We start from the raw sequence: 23,944 nt of genomic DNA, 5'->3' as shown, positions 1-23,944 counted from the left end.
GCAGTAGCGACAGACGCTTTTCTCCAGGTCTGGGGACCAGCGACAGAATACGCGTTCCCGCCATTCGCCATGATAGCACGAACACTAGCGCACTAGTGCAAGTCAGAAGACAGGAAGCGAGAGTGATTCTAGTGACCCCCGATTGGAGAGGTCAGGCTTGGTTTCCAGACCTCCTGGAAATTACTTACGATACTCCAATCTTGCTTTCGCACAGACAGGACATCATGCTGGACCCGTCAGGGGAACGTCACCCGTTGGTTCAGACAGGGAATCTGAACCTGATAGCCTGGGCGATTTCAGCAGATGCTGGGCCAGGCTGGGCCTTTCGGGAGCAGCTCAGGAATTCATCAGAGAATCCTGAGCCGTAGGGACTGGGAAAGCTTACAGAGTCGCATGGCTTAAGTGGAGTCATTAGTGCATGGAGAGAGAAGTACATCCTATTTGAAACTGATGTAATTTACGTGGTTAATTTTTTTGGCCAGTCAAGGGGCTCAGGCCAAGGCGTATAGAACGAGTAACACTTACAGATTGGCCGGTCACGACTATGTCGAGGGAAAACCTGTGGGAGAACACCCCTTGATTTGTAGGTTACTGAAAGGGGTTAAGTGTATGAGACTGCTGACTCTGAAATATTCTCACCTCTGGGATGTGAGTGTGGTACTGAGAATGTTCGAGTCATGGCCAGACAACGAAGAACTATCTAGAAAAGGCACTTTGGGTGAAATTGACAACTTTCTTGTGTTTAATTTCCTGTAAGAGGGTTTCACAGGTGAAGGCTTTAGAGGTGGTCAGAAAAACTTTTTCACCCACAGGGGTTACCTTTTTACATAGAAAAGAGGACTAAGACAGATATTAGGATGGTAGATTGTGCAGCTTTTCCGGACCGACCCATGGTGTGTCCGGTCAGATGCTTGAAGGCATACAAGACCATGGCAGAATAGTTCAGACCCACTGGAGAATCTCAACTGCTGATAGCGGTGAAGAAGCCTTTCAAGGCGTTGGCGTCGGCCACGTTAGCAAAATGGATAAAATGGTATACGAGCCAGGCGGGCATTGATGTGGGTCAGTTTGACGCTTACTCGACTAGAGTGGCCATGGCATCCACAGCCTTTAAACTGGGAGCTTGCCTGGAGGACATTTTGAAAGCATTAGACTGGATAAACGAAATTAATTTTTTATTTTAGACCAGTAGATCAGGTGGGTCGTTGGTGGTAAGTAAGCTTTAAACAAGCATAATCAGAACCTCCGAGTCTTGACATAGAATGCAGATTTTCAAAACATTTGTTATACAAAGTAATTATTCTATTAAAGACTCTGAGGCAAAGGATTATTCCACCTGTTCAATCGCTAAATAGTATGACTGGTAACTTGATGTTCTTCGATGTACTGTTTATGCTAAGGAAGATGTCTGTTATATATGCGATTGCCCACCCGGCCTGGGAGAGTTGTTTCATTACTGTTATATATGTTTCGACAGGAACAGAGGCTTGTTTCGTTACTGTTATATATGTTTCGACAGGAACAGAGGCTAGCCTGTGGCTTCATGAGGAGTGATCGATAGTGAAGAGTGAGTTTCAGGCGTTTACTGGTTGGGATGCACAGCTCAGTTGTAGACCAACTTCAGAAAGAGGAGGAAGAAGGAAGTTGAGAACGTCTTATTGTGGACTTTGGTACGTGATTGGACTGTGATATCACATGGTGTGTTAACCTATGGAACACAAACTACAAATTTGCATATGTTTCATGGACATTGTAGTTCATTTGTCAGTTTGTTGTTTGTTAAAAGAGAATAATTGTTGGCTGCTCCAGAAGTAAAGAGTAGATTTGAGCATAATCCTTCGCCTTGGAGTCTTTAATAGAATCATTACTTTCTATAACGAATGTGTTGAAAATCTGTATTCTGAAGGAACAATTAGAGTAGAAATCAAACATATGGATGTTAACTGTGGCGTTGCCCCGTGAGGGAGACGCGCACGCGGCGACGTGACGTTGCACGTCGCCGCGTGCGTCTTAAATAAACGGGGCGTTCCCGGCCGCGTCAGAGCGACTGGGGAGCCCGAAGCACACAGACGTGTCTGGTCTGAGTCTGTGGGTGAAGGGGCTCACGGGCACGCGTGGGGGCACCCAGAGACCCCCAACAGTGGCGACGAGTGTTGGATGCCCGGGCCCGGCGGTGAGAGCGATCCCGGATAATTTTTCTCCGACGACGAAACATCCGCGGATGTTTCGTCTCACGCTGTGGCCGCGGACCATACACGCGGCTGGCGGCCATCTTGCGCACGTGGCTGAGGAACTTCCGAAAGCTCCGGTTTGGAGTCGGAAGGCCATCCAAGCCCAATTTTTGGATTTGCTGACTGCGGGCAGCCTAACCCGCAGGCCCATGCCTGAATTTTGATGTTTTGGCCAATTTTCAGTCTGTAACGTCGTGTGGTAGCTGGAAGATGGACTGAGGTGGCTGGGCCTTCTCAGCCCACTCCATTTTTGAAGCTCAATTTTTGGAACATTTGGTTCAAGGACCCTCTTCAACCCCTTCATCATCACGTGGGTGATGGCATGCCCGCTCCTGAGATCCACGTTGGAACGAGACGCCTCAAGGTAGCTCCTTTAACCCTTTCATCATCACGAGGGTGGTGGCAGTGTGGGGAGAGGTGCAAGTTGCGGCCCTCAGGACTAGAACGAGGGTGCCTGTGCGCTTGGGCCCATGAGTGATTTTGGCGCCCTGGAGGGTGCGACTGCCACGGCCTCGGAGGATTCGCAGGACGAAAGCCTGGCAGATTTGTTTCAACAGAATCCCCCACAGCCAACCCCACATCCTGCGACGTCTGGGCTGCCTACACCCACGGTTGGTGCCGCTCTTCCCCCGAACCAACCACCACCCCTGGCCATGGCCCAAGCCAGGGCGCAAGCGGCCTTGCAGCCCATTCCGGAGTTTGACGCTACGGGTCCTCCGTCCAGCCTGGGCCCCCGATGGAGAAGATGGATTGGACGGCTGGACATGTACTTTCGGGCCGCCCAGGTCACGGACAATGACAGCAAGGTGGCTACGATACTGTATTCGGCCGGAGCAGCTGTACAGGAGATATTTGAGTCGTTAACTCCGGTGGACAACTCCTATGACCAAGCCAAAGCCGCCCTCCTCGCGCATTTCATTCCCCTTGCCAACGTGGACTATGAGAGGTTCGTCATGCTCTCGGCCAGACAAAAGGAGGATGAAACGCTCGACACCTTCTATGGCCGCCTGCGCCGCCTATCCCAAGGGTGTGCGTGGGGGGATGCGGAGGATATGATGAGGACCATGCTAATCCAGGCATGTTCATCTGGCAAGCTGAGGCGACAGGTCCTGAGAGAGCCCGGACTCACCCTGCCCAGAATCCTGGAGCTCGGGCGGTGCCATGAGGTGGCGGAGGCCCGTGCCAACAAGATGGAGGCCGGATCCCGCGCAGCGAGGCCGGAAGAGGTGTGCGCTGTCTGGCGAGGCGGCAGAGGGGTGCGAAGGCCCGGTGGGGCTCCCAGAGACAGAGCTGGTAAGCCAGTGGAGTCATGCCAGAAGTGCGGCTATGACCTCCCCCACTCGTCTGAGTGCATGGCAATAGGAAAGATCTGCGGACGCTGTGGGGTGCCCGACCACTTCTCGAGGGTGTGCAGGGCGACCCTGCCTGTACTGATTCCGAGGGGACAACCCCGTCTGTGGACCCCTCGCCAAAACCGCCCGCCCAATGTAGCTCAGGTGGAACAGGCGGGAGAGGAGACGCCGGCGGAAGAAGCGGAGGAAGAGGATGAGGAGAATATCTTCTTCGTCTCCAGCATGGAAGTCCTCAAGGGGAGGAGCAGGAGACAGCCGAGATGCGTCGTGGAGGTGAACTGCTCGCCGGTCCCGGTGCTGGTCGACACGGGGGCCTCAGTCAACGTAATGGCGAGAGGACATTATGCCGCGCTCAACCCACCCCCGAGGCTGGCGACGCCGAGAGCCCGCATTTTTGCATTTGGTGGGCGGGAGCCCCTGCCACTGGACGGTGCGTTTGTCGCCAAGGTGGAGCATGACGGGTCGAAGATCAAGGCCCGCTTCTACGTGACTCCGGTGAGCAGCAACACCCTGTTGAGTTGTGCGGCAGCGGAGGCTCTTGGCATAGTGAGCTTCGCGTACTCAGTCTACTTAGAGGACATCAACGATCTGCTGGACAAATATGCTGACATCTTTAAAGGGATTGGGAGAATGAAGGGTGACCCCGTGAGGCTCCACATTGATGAGTCGGTGCAGCCCGTGGCTCTGAAACACAGGCGGATCCCGTTTCATCTAAGGGACCAGGTGGACAGGGAACTAGACAACCTGGTGAACCTGGATATAATCGAAAAGGTGGAGGGCCCCACACCATGGGTATCCCCTATCGTAGTGGCGAGGAAACCAAAACAGCCGGACTCCGTCCGGATCTGTGTGGACATGAGGCTGCCCAACAAGGCCATCAGGAGAGAACGACACCTGACCCCGACAATCGATGACATCATTGCTGAAGTGCAGGGGGCCCGGTTCTTCTCTAAGTTGGACTTACGGGCTGGATACCACCAAGTTGTCCTCCACCCAGAGTCCCGATATATTACAACCTTCACTACCCACAGGGGGCTCTACCGATACAAGCGGCTGAGTTTCGGAGTGTCGTCAGCAGCCGAGGTATTTCAGAACTTGATCCGAGGCGCTCTCGCAGACCTGGAGGGCGTCCTAAACATTAGCGACGACATTCTGGTCTTTGCCAGGACGGAACTGGAACATCTGAAACGTCTGGCCAAGACCCTCGAGAGGCTGCAGTCGCTGGGGCTCACCCTCCACAAGGACAAGTGCGAGTTCCTCCGCCCGACCATTGAGTTCTTTGGTTTCATCTTCAAGGAGGGCGGTGTATCTCCGGACCCCAGGAAGGTCCAGGACATCAGGACCGCGCGCCCCCCTGAGTCGGCGTCAGATGTGCGGAGCTTCCTGGGAATGGTAACATACTGTGGGCGCTTCATCAGGAATCTCGCCTCGAGGTCGGAGCCTCTGAGGGCCCTGACGAAAAAGGATACCACCTGGCAGTGGGGCCCGTTGGAACAGTCGGCGTTCGAGGACATCAAAGGCGCCCTGACAGCAGATGATACCGTGGCTTTTTTTGACCCCGCCCTGGAGCCCGAGATCGTGGTGGACGCCAGCCCGTTTGGCCTCGGTGCTGTGCTCACCCAAGTGGGCAGAGATGGGGGGATAAGGCCAGTGGCATATGCCAGCAAAGCCCTCTCCGAGACCGAACAGAGATACTCGCAGATCGAACGCGAGGCCCTGGCTGTCTTGTGGGGCTGTCGGCATTTTCGGCTTTATGTACTGGGGAGACCCATGACAGTGGTAACGGACCACAAGCCGCTGCTTCCGATCATGGCCGGATCATCTTCAAAACCACCAGCCAGAATCGAGAGGTGGATGTTGGCCCTTCTGGAGTATAGCGTCACCCTGATCTACCGGCCGGGTACCAACAATGCGGCTGACTACCTGTCCAGGCACCCGGTGGGCGGTGGAGGACCCGCACAAGACTCGTGTGCTGAGGAAGCCGATGACCACGTCAGGATGGTGGTAGAGGGTGCCACCCCCAACGCAATGCCGCTACCCGAACTGGAGAGTGCGGCGGCCAACGACGAGTGTTTCCGCATCTTGAGGAGCTCGATGCGGTCGGGGTCCTGGAAGTCCGTGCTGGAATTGGTGGCAGGGCGCACTCAAGAAGCTAAAGTGACCCTCGAGCAACTCTGGAAGGTAAAGGACGAACTGTCCTTCACGGAGTCGGGCCTGCTGCTGCGGGGCGATCGCCTGGTGGTGCCGGGCTCCAAGATCCATGAAGTCATCAACCTGGCACACCAGGGACACCAAGGGGCCGCCAAGACGAAGGCGAGACTGAGGCTGAAGGTGTGGTTTCCCGAGCTAGAGAAAAAAGTGGACGACTTCGTAGCGGCCTGTGTGTGGTGCCAGGCGGCCTCCCCAGTCCAGCGGGAGCCTGAAATCGAAGTAATGCCACGAGGGACCCGGCCGTGGGAGGTCGTACATGCGGACTTCGGATCCACGGCCGTAGGCACTCACTTCCTGGCCATTGTGGATGAATACTCCCGATACCCTGAGGTGGAATTTGTCGAGTCGGTGGCATTTGAGCACGTGGTGGGCGCTGTGGAGAAAATCTTTGCCACCCATGGGTTTCCCGTGACTCTGTGCTCGGATAATGGGTCCCCATTCCAGAGCGCTAGGTTCTCGGAATTTCTGGAGAGCTGTGGAGTGGCGCACCGGAAGGTGTCCCCGCTGTGGCCCCGTGCGAACGGGGACGCGGAGAGGCTGATGAGGACATTGAACAAAACATTCCGGATAGCCCAGGGACAGGGCCAGCCCCTCCAGCGGGCGCTATACCAGTTCTTGAGAGTGTACCGCACCACCCCACACGCCTCAACGGGGGTGGCCCCGGCTGAAGTCCTGTTCCGAAGGTGCCCCCGAGGTCTCCTCCCGGAGGTACATGAAAAGGAACCCGGCGTAATAGATGACCAACGGGTGGAAGCGGAGCGACAGGCAAGGACACATCAAGAGAACATACGGCGGGGTCTTCGTCCGCAGCGGCTGGAACCTGGCGACGAAGTGCTGATCAGGAATCGGCATCCCCACGGAAAACTCTCGCTCCCATATGAACCGGAGCCGCTGGACGTGGTGGCGGTAAAGGGATCGATGGTAACGGCCTCGGACGGGAAGTCGGCTGTCACTCGGAATGTGAGCTTCTTTAAGAAACTGGGGGACTCTCGAGCTGAGCTCCCGCCTGACCCGGATGAGACTGTCCTCCCGGATGAAGATACCCCCCGGGGGGAACTCGTGGGGTCGCCAGAACGAGGCACTGGAGCAGCTGGGACTCCTGCGGCTGAGGTAGGCGGGAGGTACCCCCAGAGGGCTGGGCGAGGGAGACCTGCCTATCTCGGAGACTATGTGCTAGGGTCGATTGACTGTGTTCCGGAGTAAGGGGAATCGGGAGGCTGACATTAAAGGGGCATGGGCTCTGAGTTTGTAGTTGTTATGTTGTGTGCAGTGCAATTTTTGGAAGTGTCTGTTGTTGTTGTTCCTCCCGGAAAAAGGAGGAGTGTGGCGTTGCCCCGTGAGGGAGACGCGCACGCGGCGACGTGACGTTGCACGTCGCCGCGTGCGTCTTAAATAAACGGGGCGTTCCCGGCCGCGTCAGAGCGACCGGGGAGCCCGAAGCACACAGACGTGTCTGGTCTGAGTCTGTGGGTGGAGGGGCTCACGGGCACGCGTGGGGGCACCCAGAGACCCCCAACATTAACTATGTTGGAATTAATCTAGTTTTCCCTCTCTGTTCTGTTCATAAGGAGACAACTGTGTATCTGTTTGTTTCGCCATCACTATGCTGGAGTTTGATGGGGGTAATAATTGGCTACATGAGTTGTCTTTCTAAGGTGTTGCTTTTGAGCCCAAAAAAGTAGACAATCTTTGAAGGAGCTCCGAGCTTTCAGTATTAGCGCGGTGGAACCGACTACGCATGCTCAGTTTGATCCGTGTGCCCAGTAACCCCTCCTTTCTATGTTACACGCATTTGTACAATCTCCGAGTCTGCCCAGGAGACTAGTGTCTCCTGTTCTGCACAACTGTATTAAATAGGTATGCTGGCTTGCCGCACAGTGTACACAGGTCGGAAGCTGCTCGCCTCACGTCTTGAAATCATCTTTCTACTGGTTATTAGACAAAATTAGAACTTTGGTCGGGGATATCTCAGGAATTAATTCGAGAGAATACATCCAGAATCATTAACGGGAAATGTTCCACCCGTATTCAGATGAGGTGAGCAATGACTTGGAAGGATGTTTCTATGTTTGATTACCAATATATTATATGCAATGGTAAACGGCACAATATTGTAGTAACTAACTCATTTCTGACAACACGTTTACGGCTGTGTTTGAACGTGCGTGCTAATTTTAAAATATGCCTCCTTCAGAAATCTTGATGTTGTTTATTTACTTGTCTAAATTAGCCAAAATTAAGGCAAGTATATAGCAATCTTATGAAAACTGAATGGTATTTTGTTTTAATGAAAACGCTAGCGTAAATTGCTTTTTGCTTTTATAGGAATGTCCTTAATGAGGGACTAGAACATCAGGGACCTGATTTACAAAGTTTTTCAGTGGGGGTTTCCCATTGAAAAACATTATTTGTAAATCAGTTCCAAGGTCTCTTATTTGCCTTAAAATCGTTTTAAATGTGCTTGGGGCAGGTGTGACACTTTTAAATAAGGACCGGGGGCTTTTCTCTTGGTATCAACACGTTCTCTGTATTACAGAGTTGTCATGTTGTCACAAAACTGAGCAGCTAGTCTTGTGTTGGTTTCCGTCAAAACTTGAAGTTTTGCGTTTCACGTTACAACCGCAGGGCTACAAGTCCCAGACTACTAAGAAAAAAAGACTTTAATAATGAATCAGTCGCGCATGTCATAAAGACAATTTGAGAACAGAGCCTAGGGATCGGGTATAACAACCCCAGGCATTTTCCCCCAAAACATGTCATGGTAGTATTGCCAGCACGAACGCATCCTCATCATGCCCATCATGCCATTTTAAACCTATCAGGGATCTAAAAAGATATTATATTCTTTGCATCCTGGTACCTGTAGTTTTTGTTCGTATAACACATTTTTACAAATCTCAATATGCAAAGGAAAAACAGGATTCGGTGATCCATTCATGGTTTACTCATGACAGATTGAGGACGTGGTACATTAAAACATCCTGGCGGCCCCCTTTAACCGCTTATCGTTATGGTTATGTGTGTTTTGACATTGTATTGTGTGTAATCATCTTATGAGAGCTACCGTTAAGCGGCATTGAAGTGAACGTCTAGCAATGCCATGCTTCAAACTCTCTGAAAGCAACTCCCAGACAATTAGGTGATGTTCCAGGAGTATCCTCCTGCCTTCCAGTATTGAAGCCTGAGAACAAAATGGAAGCAGAAGAGCCACTTGAAAGTGTCAGAACTCCAGTGTGGGACAAAGAGTGCAGTGAGGGAAATGAGGGCGCGATCAAGGAAGCAATGGCCACTTGCTGCAATCTACTATGGACTTTAATTTATAGCCTGCTAATTTTGACCTTCTTTGGCCTTTTCAGCGCCTTAGCGCCTTAAACATATCTATTGATGACCAAACTGATATATGCAGTAACTCGCTCTAAATTTCTTCTAAAAAAAAAGAAAAAAAAAAAAAACTAGAGATTAGTACTATCCAACAACCGACGCATTACTTCCGAACAGTGACTTGTCTTTATATCTTTATGCATTTACATCAACTGCATTTACATCCGTTTTTTACATTTTTAAGGAAAGTAGCAAAACCGTAAAAAGTAAACGGTATAGAAAAATTGAAATGTAGGGACTTAAGGGGGCTTAAAGATGCGTATGCACAACTGCAAATACAGATGTACATTCAGTAGATGTAGTGGAACCTTTCAAAACCTATGCATGCAAATATTCCCCCCAAAAAAAGCAATAAAACACATTTTTTTAATCCAACTTAGAATTCCTAGCAACGTATTTACTGTATTTAACTGTAATTACAGCAATTACTGTATTCCAGTTAAAGCCCTAATTCTCTTATTTCCTTACATAGCACAGGAGACCCATGTTAGCTGGCTAGCTAGTAGTTTTCCAATCACTGCTGTGTTCCAATTTTAGGTGGTTCTCCATTTACTGCTGTGTCCCAATTTTATTTAGTTATCCATTTATTGCTGTCTCAAATTTAGGTGTTTTCTATTTATTGCTTTGTCTCTAATGTAGGTGTTTCTCCATGGGTGCAGCCCATCTGTATTATTGAGCCATATCTTTCACTTAGCCCATCTGTGCTAGTGAGCCAATCTTTCACTTAGCTTATCTGTGTAAGGGAGCAATATCTTGCACGGATGGATCGCGGGGCACAGGGAACACATCAACCCTGGAGGAACCAGTCGGGTGGTAATTGCGGCACATCAGAATGTACGATAGGCCACAGTCAGAACAGCGGGGGTAGTAAAGGGTACTACCACTAGCCACCTCTATTAAACCTACTAAAAACTCACCCTTCTGCATACACCTATCAAACTCTGAACTAAACACAACCATACTGTCAAGGCGTCTTCAAACCTGTCTGGCGCAGAGGCAGCACAAACACCTGCCTCCCTGTAGGGTCTTGGCACCTGGACCTGATAGGAAACACAGGCTACGGGGAAAGAGGGTTAGGGTCCGTAGAGTGGATGGGTAGGGGGTTGTAGGTTCACCAGGAAAAGGTTTAGGGAGAGGTTAAGGATGGGAATGGGAATTTTAGGGAAAGATGCTCCTCAGATCCTGCCGCCCCATCCACTGGTCGTTCTCGTGGTGAGTTCTCCGCCCACTCATTCAATCCTCAGTCATACCATAACCAGCTATTGGGAGCCTTTGTGGTGGAGCTTGGAGCTCTAACCACAACTTGTTGCACCAAAATAGCGTTAGCATGAGCTTTGTATTCCCCACTGCATTCGCTTCAAGCAGTTATCAAAAGCTTGTGCTAACGTGCGCAAGTACACAATATCACTTGTCATTACATAGCACCTTGGGGTATTACAGAGTACATGGCAGCTTAGACAATATATACTTTAGTAAAGAACCAGAAATGCACTTAGCTGCGGGTCGTGAGCTTGTTCTCCTTGACGCGGCATGGGAAGTCCCCGAACGTTCGTAGCGAGCTCCGCTGGAAAATACCAAAAATCCAATGAGCGTGTGCTGGGTCAGACTACACGTTCTTATACTGACTTGTGCTCCCAAACCAATGAACTACGTGACCCGCTGGTGTGCTCGAATCGGGTTGTCTTCACCCGTGGTTCCGCACACGTGCCTCCTGCCCTGCCCAGTAGGAGACTTGAAATTGTACGTGTCGGGTTGCCTCACCTGGAACGTTACCCTCAGTCACCCCTACATATTCACTCTGCATGCGGGTTATTGTTCAGCCATACGCTGCGGTCCGAACCGCCAAAATCCTATGTCTGCATGCACCGCGACCTCAGCTGCTTCGTTAGTCTTTCTCCCTGCACGCGGAAAATATCTAGAAGCACTTATCTTAAATTGGTGCAGGGCCTGTGCTGAGTTCAGGCGGGCGAAATGCCTCGCAAGGCTGGCCCTGAGCGGAGCGCTGGGAAACACGTCCATTCTCCTCTGAAGCCGGAATAGCAAGCGGGGAAGCGTGGGCGCGGTTCGCGCATGTGCTGTTTGTTGGGCGTAGCTTGCGTGCAGATCTTTTCCTCCCGGCAGGCTTGTGAAGCACGGCCTGCTGGGATATGTAGTCTCTTGACGTTTCTTAGCCCCTGCATACTTTGCCTGCAATAGGGATGGAACATCCTCCTTATGTACAGCATATAAGGTTTACACAGAGGTTTCACAGGGCTTTGGTGACTGTGGGATACTAGTTTCCTACATGTAGTGCTGCCAATCTGCCCAGCCCTGACACATACCTCTACAGCACAATAAAACCACAAGCACTTCACTAAACCGCAACAATGAAACAAACCACACATAGCCTCACCCAACAGCACAATAAAACCACATGCACTTCACTACACTACAAAAATGAAACAAACCACACATAGCCTCGCCCAACACCACATGGCAGCTACCACTGAAAAACACAACTTCGCTCAGTGAACAGTGTCAACCGGACTGAAGCTCCTCTCCTGTGGGGCGTACTCCTGGTCTCCCCTGTGGCGCTGGGGGCCACAAGAGATTGGGGTGCTTCTCCCTGAGCTCCCTGTTGGACATGGAGGCATTCAGGATGCTGTGCATCTGATTCCCAGCCACAGAGCTGAAGGCTCTCTGGCTCCTGCGGTGTGCGTTGGTTTTCAGTGGCCTCGCTGCAGGCGGGGTTTAAAAAAAAAAATTGTTTTTTCGCCCACATGCGATTGGGATTACAGGTGTGCTGTGAGGGCTGGGCTTGCTGTCGTAGTGCTGGGTGGTTGGTTCTGGTTTGGCCGTGCTGGGGTTTTAAAGCTGCTGTTTGTTTTCCTTTTGTGTTTTCACTCTTGTGCTGGGTGGTTTCTGTGCTCTGCCTGCTTGCACTATCGGAAAACGTGTGGAGAAGTGTCGTCCAGGGGCCATGCTTCTAAGGGAACTTTGCCTGAACATTTATCCTTGTCCCAAAATGACATAAAATAATTGCTCCGGCTGGCTGCTTGCAAACATGGTAGTTGGGGCAAGCGCAGGCATGTTTCTCCTTCCTTATCTTCTTCTTCCAGGATAGAATCCTCCTCCTTGGATGCTCCTTCTTCGGAGGCAGATGCTGAGGAGAAGTACCTGGATAGGGATGCCGTGGCTGCTGTCTTGACGCAGATGTGGGACTGTATGGGATTTTCGGAACCCTTGGTCCAGGAAGACTGTTCTGATCCCTCCATTAGGCAGTACAAACATACGCCTAGGATGGTGTTGCCCCTTATTGTGGAAATACGCACGTAGATTCTTCAGCAGTGGAAGGACCCGGACCGGATCACCATGCCCCGGCTTATGGTGAAACTCTATCCTTTGTTAGGTGGGGACATCTTGCTCTGGGAATCCATGAAGGTGGGCGATATTCTCGCCAGTCTTGTGGAGCGGTCCTCCATGTCGGCTGAAGAGGCGGCAGTCTGGCACCAGGTGGATTGCAAGGTCAACTCTGGCCTAAAGAAAGTGCACTCGGGGGCTCATCTGGCCCTGCTGGCTAATGTCTATGGCTCCTACACAGCTGAGAATGTTCTTTGTGGATTTTAGGAAGCTTCTTTGGTCTGTGGAGGATGGCTCTGACTGTGCACCTCTTCTCTCTTCTCTGACATGCAGAGCCAGGTGGAGTTGTTGTCGGACCTTGCCTATGATGATGTGCGAAGATCTGCAGTGGCTGTGGGTGCCGGGATTTCAGCTCCGAGGCATGTTCGTGTTTGGGATTTGAAGTCTGGGGGATCACCGAAGAAGGCAGCTCTTAAACTTCCTTTTGGTGATTCAGTAGAGGACAAGGTTCACAAGGTGTTGCATGCGGACAAGCTGTGTAGAATGTCTCCCTCGAAGTCCCGCTCCTTTCGTAGACCTTGTGAGGTAGGGGGGATCATGCTCCTCCTTGCACCTCTCTGTGATGCTGGAAATGCATTGGAGTGACAGGGCTTCGCTGTCCTTGTCCTGTAGTCCTTTTTCCATTTGTGTTCTGTATTGTTTTCTGCCCAGGAATCCATGTGGGACAGCTGGCAGTGCAGCTCTTCCTGTTTTTGGTTTGGTGTACAGCCCCTTGGGATACCCTTATGGCACCCATGGGTGGGGGTACGACCCTGTGCCTCTAGTGAATGTTTTTGTGCACCTGTGTGTGTGGCCCACAGAGCAGGGTATGGGCTGGTGGCAGCTCCATGCTGAATTTGACAGGTGTTCTGAGTATCCTCCTTTTTGGGATACCCAGGCTCTGCCATTGGAATCAGTTGATTCCTGATAGGAAACAAGATGGCCGCTTTGGCCTCTTGCTTTCTATTGCCTGTTACCTTGTTTTCCCAAAGTCCTGGGAAGCCCTGACTGTCCCTTCCCCCTGACTGGCTGTTGGGTGGAAGTTGCATGTATGGTGTTGTTGTGAAGTCCAGACCAGACTGGCTGGAGCCTTCCGAGTGACTGTATGTTTTGGGTACATCCTGTGGGTGGGACCTGGGTGAATGGAGTGTGTGACCAATATGCACTTCTTGTTGTGGATGTCTAGTATCTGTTGTTTGACACAGTGACTGAGACAGTCCTGCCCGAAACTGGTATGAATGCAGTGTGTAGTGTTGAATGGCTGGATACTTGTCCCAATACACATTCCTTGTTGTGAGTGTCTGAGAGGGAGGAGAATGGCCTGAATGCACTGTATGCCTGTTCGGCTGACTGACTGCTGAATGCCCTTCTGAGTGGTTGGGTGCCTGAGTGTGATCCAGCTGAGTGAATGGGAGATCAACTAGTATATCTGGGGGCCTCTCACTGCTAGAAATCGTTCAGAAGCTGAAGTTGAAACTGACGCTTGATCTCGAAGCCGAGCCTGAAGAAGAAGCTGGACTGCTGTCTTCCCTTCGCCGAAATCTGAAAGCCGTCGAGACTGATCCAAAAGAGGACCTGGTTAGGCGCCCTCTTCCTGTGCTCCGAGGGACCATCGAGTACCGCTAACCTTCGCCAAAGCTCCCTGGAAGTCAGACCCTCGACAGGCTGGAGACTGGGACCGCTGAGAAGAACGAAGATAAGCACTGGACATTTCGTCCGTCCACTGACCTCGACCAGGGTTCGCAGGTTTGCTATAACCGCTGGAGGCCTGTCAAAGCCATGTTGCCCAGAAGCGCAGACAGCTTGACGCTGTGCCATCGACGACCAGACTCGCAACTCTCCTTTTCCAAGACTTTTGATTCACGGACGCGCTCGTCCGCACAGCTGCCCGCATTCTCCTGCTGGAGAAGGCCAGGCTGTCGACGCAACGAGGAGCATCTGCCGGTGGGTTTCCTGCCACCCAAAGACCGCAGAGACGCCGGACGACTCGATGCCCCCTTACTGGGTCACAGTTCTTGACATACTCTTTGCGGTCCTGAACTATCAACATCGAGGTGCCGCCGCACGCCTCTTCCTTGAAGGACGTCTTCGCTCCGTCGTCGACGAGCGCCACTGGGACCGAAGCTGCGGCTTCAACGCCAAGTTCACTTTCTTCGAGGGATATCGAAGATCTGTGGCTCCTGCTTTAAAGGGAGCCACTCAAGAGGGATCCGTCGATGATTCGTCGTCGAACTCTGCTATTCCAGGTACATTGGGGTGGTAGAAACATTGTAGAAGGAAATAAGACCAATTGAACAATATATGGACTGGGCTTGTAGTGTATCTTTATTTTACAGGTTCCCAGGTGGGGGGATCTCCAAACAGAACTGTGTCTAAGTAACGGGGCCAGTATTCTTGCAATTGTTCCAACCAACTGCTTTTCTCCTATATCTATTGTTGGGTACCTTTTTATTAATTGATTTGTGTGACATTTGACGGGAGTGCAGTTGATGCACTTTAATGAAATCTGATATTAATTGTGGTACCACTTAGAACTGTATATATTTGCCATTGTAGATTAAATGAGCACAAAGTGAGTTATTGTGTTTTTGTATATAACCTTGAACCTTAATTATATTAAGACTGTGTTTTAACGAATACAGTGTGTGGACATTCCTTTGTGGGTGCTTGGGGACTACACTATACTTAAGAACCAGCCTGCATCACCTCCTGAGAAGCTAGGCCTTGATTGCTCGTCCATTGCTACCAACAATAGAGAATCGTGACTGGGGTCCTCTGTGCCTCTCCACTACCATATAGAGAGCAGGAGTACAGACCCCGCTCCAGTCTTTACACTGGTGGCAGCGGTGGGATGCTTATGGTTTTAAGAATCGGTGTATAACCGTGCCACTTACAAAATATCTGCACTTTGTTAAATTGAGGTTTGATTGTGTGCTAGATAACTGCATTACAAGCAATGGAGTCTATTTCAAATGTAAATTGACTAGGATGAGCTTAGAGGCTCTCCAGAGTGCTCGTGAAGCCAAGGAGTTAGACTTTGAAGCTAAGTCTAGGGCTGAGCAGATAGCTGCCCTGGTGGATTACCAGACTGATGGTGAAACTCTTGAAGTGGGGGATGCAACCAATGAGGACTCTGTCCCTGGGGTTGTTGCTGAATCTGATTCTGGGAATGCCACCATTCCTGCTGCCTCTGTTCTGAATCCCAGCACTGCTCTTCAGGGGGAAGCCCTGAAGATTGAACTTTTAAAATTGGTGCTACAACGGGAACAGTTAGCCTGTCAATACAAAAAGTTGGAAACAGAAGCTGAGTTACAGAAGAAGGAGTTGGCACAACAAGTAGCGCTCAAAGAGAGGGACACTGAGCAATAGAGAATCCAGCTAGAGAAAGCTAGAGTGGAGACTTCAGCTAAACCAGTTGAGAGTGTCAGGTCCCCAGCCACCAAGTTTATGAAAGATTTGGTTGGTGTGTTTGTGGAGGGTTTTGATATCCTCCAATGGATTGAAGTGTTTGAAATGGCTTGTGCAATTCATGATGTAGATAAGAGAGATTGGGTTAAGTGTTAAGCAGAGTGCCTCAGACTGGGTATGACTATTCTGAAATTGAGTGTGGAAGAAAGGGGTCAGTATGAGTCCATAAAGTCTGCTTTGATTGCCAAGTTTGGCAAGACAGCTACCCAATACCTTAAACGGTTCAGGGATTTTAAGAAAAGCGAGAATGTGTCTTGGGTTGACTGGGTGAGTGCTGCACATGTGAACATGATGGTGTGGATTGATGGATACAAAGTGAAAACTTTTGTTGAATTGTCCCAGCTTTTTGTTTTTTGAGCATTTTTCTGAAGCCTGTTCACCAGAGCTGCGTCAGTATGTTGCTGAGCAGAACATTTTGGATCCCTTTAAACTGGCCAGGCGAGCTGACAAGTGGGTCTCCCACTGGGTGTCCCCTAAAGACTCCAGTGGGAAGGACAAGGACAAAGAAAAGGGGACCTCTCGGAAAGCTGAGGAGTCCCAAAAGCAATCAGTCAGGTAAACCCAAACCTTCCTCTCCTAAGACCCAAATATCTAGTGGGGAGAAGTCATCTGTGGGTGGCAATAAGAGTAGTGGTCCACCTGCTGCAAAGCAGGCTCCCAGTGGTTCCAGTACCGTACCCCGCACTCCTGGCACTTGTTGGGAATGTGGGGCTTTGGATCACAAGAAGGGAGACTCTAAGTGTAAAGGTAAAGCACTTGGAGCACAGGCTGTCAGCCTGATTTACCCGTACCCCATGCCTGAGGTGAAGGCCACTGTCCTCCCCTCATCTACAGGGATCACATTTGGTGCACCTGTAGAGATTTCCCTAGTGTCCCTTGGGGCCTGGGACCAGTACGCAGAAGTACTGGCGACAATCCCACAGAACACCCGTAGGTTTTTAAGAAGTGTCCTCTTGAATGGCCAGCCTTCTACTGGTTTGAGAGACACTGGGGCAAGCATGACAGTGGTGGACATGACCCTTCTCAAGCCAGAAGACTATGTAGGTGCTCCTCTGAGAACCACCAGGTTAGCTGGTGGGCCTCCCAAGTTATTGCCTGTAGCCTTAGTCACACTCATGATTTGAGACAAGACAGCAAAGCTTCCTGTCCTGGTTCAGGACAATGTCCCTGCTAACGTTTTGTTAGGAAATGATCTAGTAGAGTTGGGGTTGATCTCGGATGGTCTACCCCTGACTGCCGCTGCAGTCACTAGGTCACAGGTGACACCAGGTCTGGCTGTGAGTCAGGTACCCGAGCCAAAGGCGAGGCCTAAGGCAAGAAGACAGAAGAACAAGAAGGCCACCTCTGTGAAAGGGGCTCCTTTTCTTCCTGCTGTTCCTACAGCACCCATTGGGACCCATGGTCTGGACGGGCTGGGTCCAGTGGAAAACCCAAACTCAACTCCTGAGGGAGAAGAGGCAGAAGACCCTCCTGTGGGAGAGGTTCTCAACCCGTAGGATCACCCCGATCTTCAATGCCTGTTGGCTGAAGGTGGACCCACCGAGGTGGACTTCTGTAAGGTTCAGAGAGAGTGCCACTTTCTCTAGGGTCTGAGGAAACAGGCCCTGTCCCAGGCACAAGGAGAAGTGCCTAGGACATTCCGGATCTATTGGGAGGGTGAGCTCCTTGTTAGTGAGCCCACGAAGCCTGAACCTGGTGCCCTGAAGAGGTTGGTGGTACCCCAGGTTTACAGGCCCTTCCTGCTGCAGTTGGCGCATGAGGTTCCCTTAGCTGGTCATCTTGGTACCAAGAAGACTAAGCAGAGGCTCTCTGCCCATTTCTACTGGCCTCGGATGGGAGTAGAAGTGGAGTCCTACTGCAGACATGCCCAACTTGTCAGTTATCTGGCAAGACTGGAGGCAGTGTCATTGCCCCACTGCAACCATTGCCAGTGGTTGGCACACCGTTTGAGAGGGTGGGCATGAACATTGTTGGTCCCCTTGACCCTCCCACTTCAGGTGGACATCGGTTCATCCTGGTCTTGGTTGATCATGCTGCCAGGTACCCGGAGCTATAACCCTTCGGACTGTTACTGCCAAGGTGGTTGCCAGGGCTCTCCTGGGCATTTTCACCCATGTTGAATTCCCTAAGGAGGTTGTGTCTGACAGAGGATCCAACTTCATGTCTAGTTACATGAAAACCATGTGGAAAGAGTGCGGGGTAACCTACAAATTCTCCACCTCTTGCCATCCCCAGACCAATGGTCTGGTTGAGAGTTTTAATAAAACTCTCAAGGGCATGCTAGGCGCTTTGGAAGAACCCCTAAGGAAGAAGTGGGATCTCCCCCTGCCATGCCTGCTGTTCGCTTACAGAGAGGTACCTCAAGAGGGTGTTGGTTTCAGCCCCTTTGAGTTACTCTTAGGACATCCCGTGAGGTGGCCCCTTGCCTTGATCGGAGAAGGTTTGGAAGCCACCCCTCCAAGTCCCGCCAAGCAAGTGGGGGACTATGTGTTAGGCCTCAGACGGAGGATGACACAGATGATGGGTCAGGCAACAGCGAATCTCAAGGCCAGCCAAGAACTGAATAAATACTGGCATGACCTTAAAGCCTTGCAAGTGGATTGGACTCCAAGACAGGAGATCCTTGTGATGGAGCCTACCAAGCCTCAGGCTTTGGCAGACAAATGGACGGGACAATTCAGGATAATCTCCAAGATGGCCGATGTCAATTATCTGGTTGACATGGGAGTCTCTGGGGTAGTCCCTCAAGTATTCCACGTCAACAGGCTCAAGCCTTTCCATAGGCGAGCAAAGGTCTCATGTCTCTTGCTAGCTTCAGAGCAAGAAGAGGACGAGAGTGAGCCCCTTACTGATTTGCTGTATAGCAACCGTCAGGATGGCTCAGTGGACATAGTACATCTCTCTCCCGATCTGCCGACAGAGCAGCTGAGGGCCTGCAGGGCTTTGCTCCGGCAGTATGCCTCTCTGTTCTCACTGACACCAGGCCTTACACTGTGGTGTAGGCATGAAATTGACACTGGTGACAGTGTACCTGTCAAAAGCAGATGCTACCGTATGTCTGATACCGTTAAGAACCACATCCAGGCAGAGGTCGCCAAGATGTTGGATCTGGGTGTTATTGAACCCTCAACCAGTCCCTGGTCCAGTCCCGTGGTCCTTGTTCCCAGGCAGGTACCAAGGATTGGAGGTTCTGTGTGGACTACCGAGGAGTCAATGCCGTCACTAAAACTGACGGGCACCCATTGTCCAGGGCTGATGAGCTTGTGGACACCATAGGTGCTGCCAAATTTGTGAGCACCTTTGATCATATCTCAGGCTATTGGCAAATAGCTCTGACGGACCATGCCAAGGAAAAGACGGCATTCTCAACATATGAGGGACTCTACCAGTTTAGGGTCATGCCTTTTGGGTTGAAGAATTCCCCTGCCACCTTCCAGAGATTGGTCAATCATGCGCTCAGTGGGCTGGAGGCCTTTTGTGTGGCCTACTTAGACGACATTGCCGTCTACAGTTCCACCTGGGAAGAGCATTTGACACATCTGGATAAGGTGTTGCAGGCCTTGAAAAGGGCTAACCTCGCTATCAGGGCCACCAAGTGCAAGATAGCTCAGAGGAAAGTCACGTATCTTAGTCATGAGGTAGGAGGGGGTCAAATCCAACGTCTCCACAGTAAACTACAGGATGTACATGACTGGGAGACTCCCACTACTCAAACCCAGGTGAGAGCCTTTTTGGGCCGCACTGGGTATTATCGCAATTTCATGGCGGACTATGGGACCATAGCTGCACCATTGACAGCTCTGACTTCACCCAAACAACCTAGGAAGGTTAATTGGACTGAAGACTGTCAGAGGGCCTTTGATGGCCTGAAAGAAAGTCTGTGTAGGGCACCTGTTTTGTGTGCACCTGACCACAGCAAACCCTTTATCGTCCAAACGGATGCCTGCAACACCGGAATTGGAGGTGTCTTGTCCCAGTTAGATGACAAAGGTAGGGAACATCCTATCGTATCCATCAGTAGAGAACTTAGGCGGGCTACTGTTGAAAAGGAATGTTTTAGCATAATTTGGAGCCTTGAGAGTTTTAGGCCCTACCTTATGGGGTCTACCTTTAAGGTCCAAACAGATCATAAGCCCCTGAAGTGGCTTATGCAGATGAAGGGTGAGAACCCAAAACTGCTCAGGTGGTCCATTAGCCTGCAAGGGCTAGACTTCACCATAGAGCATAGACCAGGGAAGAGTCACAATAATGTTGATGATCTTTCCAGAAGGTATGTTAACCATCTGTATGAGGGTGTCTATCTCGTGGGAGATTAGACACCCTAACCTCAGTCTGGGGAGGGGGGTGACTTTGATGCTGGAAATGCATTGGAGGGACATGGCTTCCCTGTATTTGTCCTGTAGTCTTTTTCATTTGTGTTCTGTATTGTTTTCTGCCCAGGAGTCCATGTGGGACTCCTGGCAGCGCAGCTCTTCCTATTTTTGGTTTGGTGTACAGACCCATGGGATACCCTTATGGCACCCATGGGTGGGGGTACAACCCTGTTCCCCTATTGTATGTTTTTGTGCTACTGTTTGTTGTCCACAGAGCAGGGTATGGGCTGGTGGCAGCCCCATGCTGAATTTGACAGGTGCTCTGAGTATCCTCCTTTTTGGGATACCCAGGACCTGCCATTGGAATCAGTTGATTCCTGATAGGAAACAAAATGGTCCCTGTGGCCTCTTGCTTTATATTGCCAGTTACCTTGTTTTCCCAAAGTCCTGGGAAGCCCTGACTCTGTCTCTTCCCCCTGACTGGCTGTTGGTTGGAAGTTCCATATATGGTGTTGTTGTAAAGTCCATGCCAGACTGGCTGGAGCCTTCCCAGTGACTGTATGTTGTGAGTACACTCTGTGGGTGGGACCTGGGTGAATGGAGTGTGTGACCGATATGCACTTCTTGTTGTGGATGTCTAGTATCTGGTGTTTGACACAATGACTGAGACAGCCCTGCCCAACATTGGTATGAATGCAGTGTGTAGTGTTGAATGGCTGCGTACTTGTCCCAGTACGCATTCCTTGTTGTGAGTGTCTGAGAGGGAGGAGAATGGCCTGAATGCACTGTATGTCTGATTGGTTGACTGACTGCTGAATGCCCTTCTGAGTGATTGGTTGCCTGAGTGTGACCCAGCTGAGTGAATGGGAGATCAACTAGTATATCTGGGGGCCTCTCACTGCTAGAAATCGTTCAGAAGCTGAAGTTGAAACTGACGCTTGATCTTTAGCCGAGCCTGAAGAAGAAGGTGGAGTGCTGTCTCCCTTTGCTGAAATCTGAATGCTGCTGAGCCGTCGAGACTGATCCAAGAGAGGACCTGGTTAGGCGCCCTCTTCCTGTGCACTGAGGGACCATCGAGCCCGCTAAACTTCGCCGAAGCTCCTTGGAAGTCAGACCCTCGACAGGCAGCCGACCGGAGACGGGGACCGCCAAGGAGAACGAAGATAAGCACTTGAAATTCCGTCCACCGTCGTCGACCAGGGTTCGCAGGTATGCTATAACCACTGGAGGCCCGTTGTAGCCGTGTTGCCCAGAAGCGGGGATTGCTTGACGCCGTGCCTTTGATGACCGGAACAGCAAAGCTCCTTTGCCTAAGACTTTTGATTCACGGACGCGCTCGTCCGCACAGCCGCCCGCCTTATCCCGCCGGAGAAGGCCAGGCCGTCGACATGCCGAGGAGCATCTGCCGGTGGGTTTCCTGCCACCCAAAGACCGTAGAGATGCCGGACGACTCGACGCCCTTGCTGGCCCACAGTTCTTCACAAACTCTTTGAGGTCCTGAACTATCGACATCGAGGTACCCCGCACGTCTCTTCCTTGCAGGACGTCTTCGCTCCGTCGTCGATGAGCACCGCCTCGACGCAGAGTTCACTTTCTTCGAGGGATCTCGACGATCCGTGGCTCCTGCTTTTAAAGGGAGCCACTCAAGAAGGATCCGTCGACTCGTCGTCGAACTCTGCTATTACATGTACATTGGGGTGGTGGAAACATTGTAGAAGGAAATAAGAATAATTGAACAATGTATGGACTGGGCTTGTAGTGTATCTTTATTTTACAGGTTGCCCAGGTGGGGGAATCTCACCACAGAACTGTGTCTAGGTAACGGGGCCAGTATTCTTGCAATTGTTCCAACCAACTGCTTTCCTCCTATATCTATTGTTGGGTACCTTTTTTATTAATTGATTTGTGTGACATTTGACCGGAGTACAGTTGATGCACTAATGAAATCTGATAATAATTGTGGTACCACTTAGAACTGTATATATTTGCCATTGTAGATTAACTGAGCACAAAGTGAGTTATTGTGATTGTGCGTCTTGTGGCCAATGCTGGATTTTACTTTTATGGACTTCATTGATTCCCGGTGAGTCACCCTTTCTCAACTCTCATGCTGGACTTCCTTTGCATCTTGTACTCATGGTGGCCCTGAATCATGCTGTTCCCATCTTCATCTTGTATCCTGGATTGCAACATTATGTGTTACTACTGACTTCTACAATTGTATTCACTCTCCCCTCTTGCTTTGCCACTCTTTTTGACTGCTTACTTTGTTCTCTCCTCCCCTCCCCTCTCCCTTTGCCTCTCCTCCCCTCCCCTCTCCCTTTGCCTATCTCCTCCCCTCCTCCCCTTACTTTCTTCTGTGCACTTACTCTATCAGAATTTTCTTTGGACCTAGTATGATAGCAACCTTTTCTGTCGATTCCCCCCCTCCAGCACTATCTGAATGTTGTCAGGCCTAGTACGATAGTCGCTTGTTTTGTTCCTCCCCTCCCTCTACCTCACCTTTTGTTTTTCTCCGGCTCTACCAGAAATGTCGTCAGGCCTAGTACGGTAGTCGCCTGTCTGTTTCCATTTCCTTCCCACTCTCCCCCACCCTTCCTTATCTATGTCTTAGCTCTTGCACTATCTGAAATGTCGTCAGGCCGAGTACGATAGTTAATTTCACATCCTTACTGATCATGGCCTGTAAGAATGTTGTATTTTCCCTTGTTCCCTCCCTTGCCTTGAAGCGTTTTGAAACGCTTTGTGTATAGGTGCTATATTATCATGTCATATATAACCTTGAACCTTAATTATATAAAGACTGTGTTTTACCTAATACAGTGTGTGGACATTCCTTTGTGGGTGCTTGGGGACTACACTGTACTTAAGAACCAGCCTGCATCACCTCCTGAGAAGCTAGGCCTTGATTGCTCGTCCATTGCTACCAACAATAGAGAATCTTGGCTGTGGTTTTATGTGCCTCTCCTCTACCATATAGAGAGCAGGAGTACAGACACCCCCTCCAGTCTTTACACTCTCAGCCTTTAGGCCCTGTGCAGAAGTCCTGACGGTTCTGGGGGTCCAGTGGGCGCTCGCCTCCAGCTTTTTTTTCCAGAGTGGGCATGGTGGTGTTCTGACGCCTGGGCTCTTTGGACGGCCAGGGATAGGTATCAAGTGGACTTTCTGTCTCCACCGGTTCAGCCCTTCCTGGTCAGGACGTCTCTTCCTCGCAAGCTGCCCAAGCGGTTGGCGATGTCTGCAGCCCTGTCAGAGTTGTTGCCAAAGAACGCTATTGTGCTAGATCCCCGGGCCCAGCAGGGTCAGGGGTTTTACTCCAGGATCTTTCTGTTTCCAAAACCGCCTTATCCCCGATCTAAAGCACCTGAAATGTTTCGTAAGGAGGGAGCGGTTCAAGAGGAAGACTCTGTAGAACATTCTCCCTCTGGTTCCAAAAGGGGATTGGCTGGCTTTCCTGGTCTTTCTGCTCCCCTCCAAGGTCAGGTTCTTCCGGTTTGCTGTGCAACATCAACATTTTCAGTTCCTGGTTCTCCCCTTTGGGTTGCGTTTGGCTCCCCAGGTGTTCACCAGGTTGGTGGCTCATCTCCACCTCCAGGGTGTTCAGCTTTCC

At 50.8% G+C, this 23,944-nt stretch overlaps 1 protein-coding gene across 1 annotated transcript in view; it reads left to right on the top strand.

The window, feature by feature from the left end:
• The first annotated feature begins 7,580 nt into the window (after positions 1-7,580).
• The window catches only part of LOC138521159 (uncharacterized), a 133,996-nt gene continuing 117,632 nt past the window's right edge, over positions 7,581-23,944 (top strand). The window contains exon 1 of the mRNA XM_069633744.1: positions 7,581-7,831. Coding sequence (XP_069489845.1) covers positions 7,808-7,831 — 24 coding nt within the window. The 5' untranslated portion in view covers positions 7,581-7,807. The remainder of the gene's footprint in view (positions 7,832-23,944) is intronic.

Source organism: Ambystoma mexicanum, chromosome 13 (genome assembly GCF_040938575.1).
Source record: "Ambystoma mexicanum isolate Mex_15411 chromosome 13, UKY_AmexF1_1, whole genome shotgun sequence".
NCBI classification, from domain to species: Eukaryota; Metazoa; Chordata; class Amphibia; order Caudata; family Ambystomatidae; genus Ambystoma; species Ambystoma mexicanum.
The sequence above is the reverse complement of the archived record's forward strand: the minus strand, read 5'-3'. Positions and strand labels throughout refer to the sequence as shown.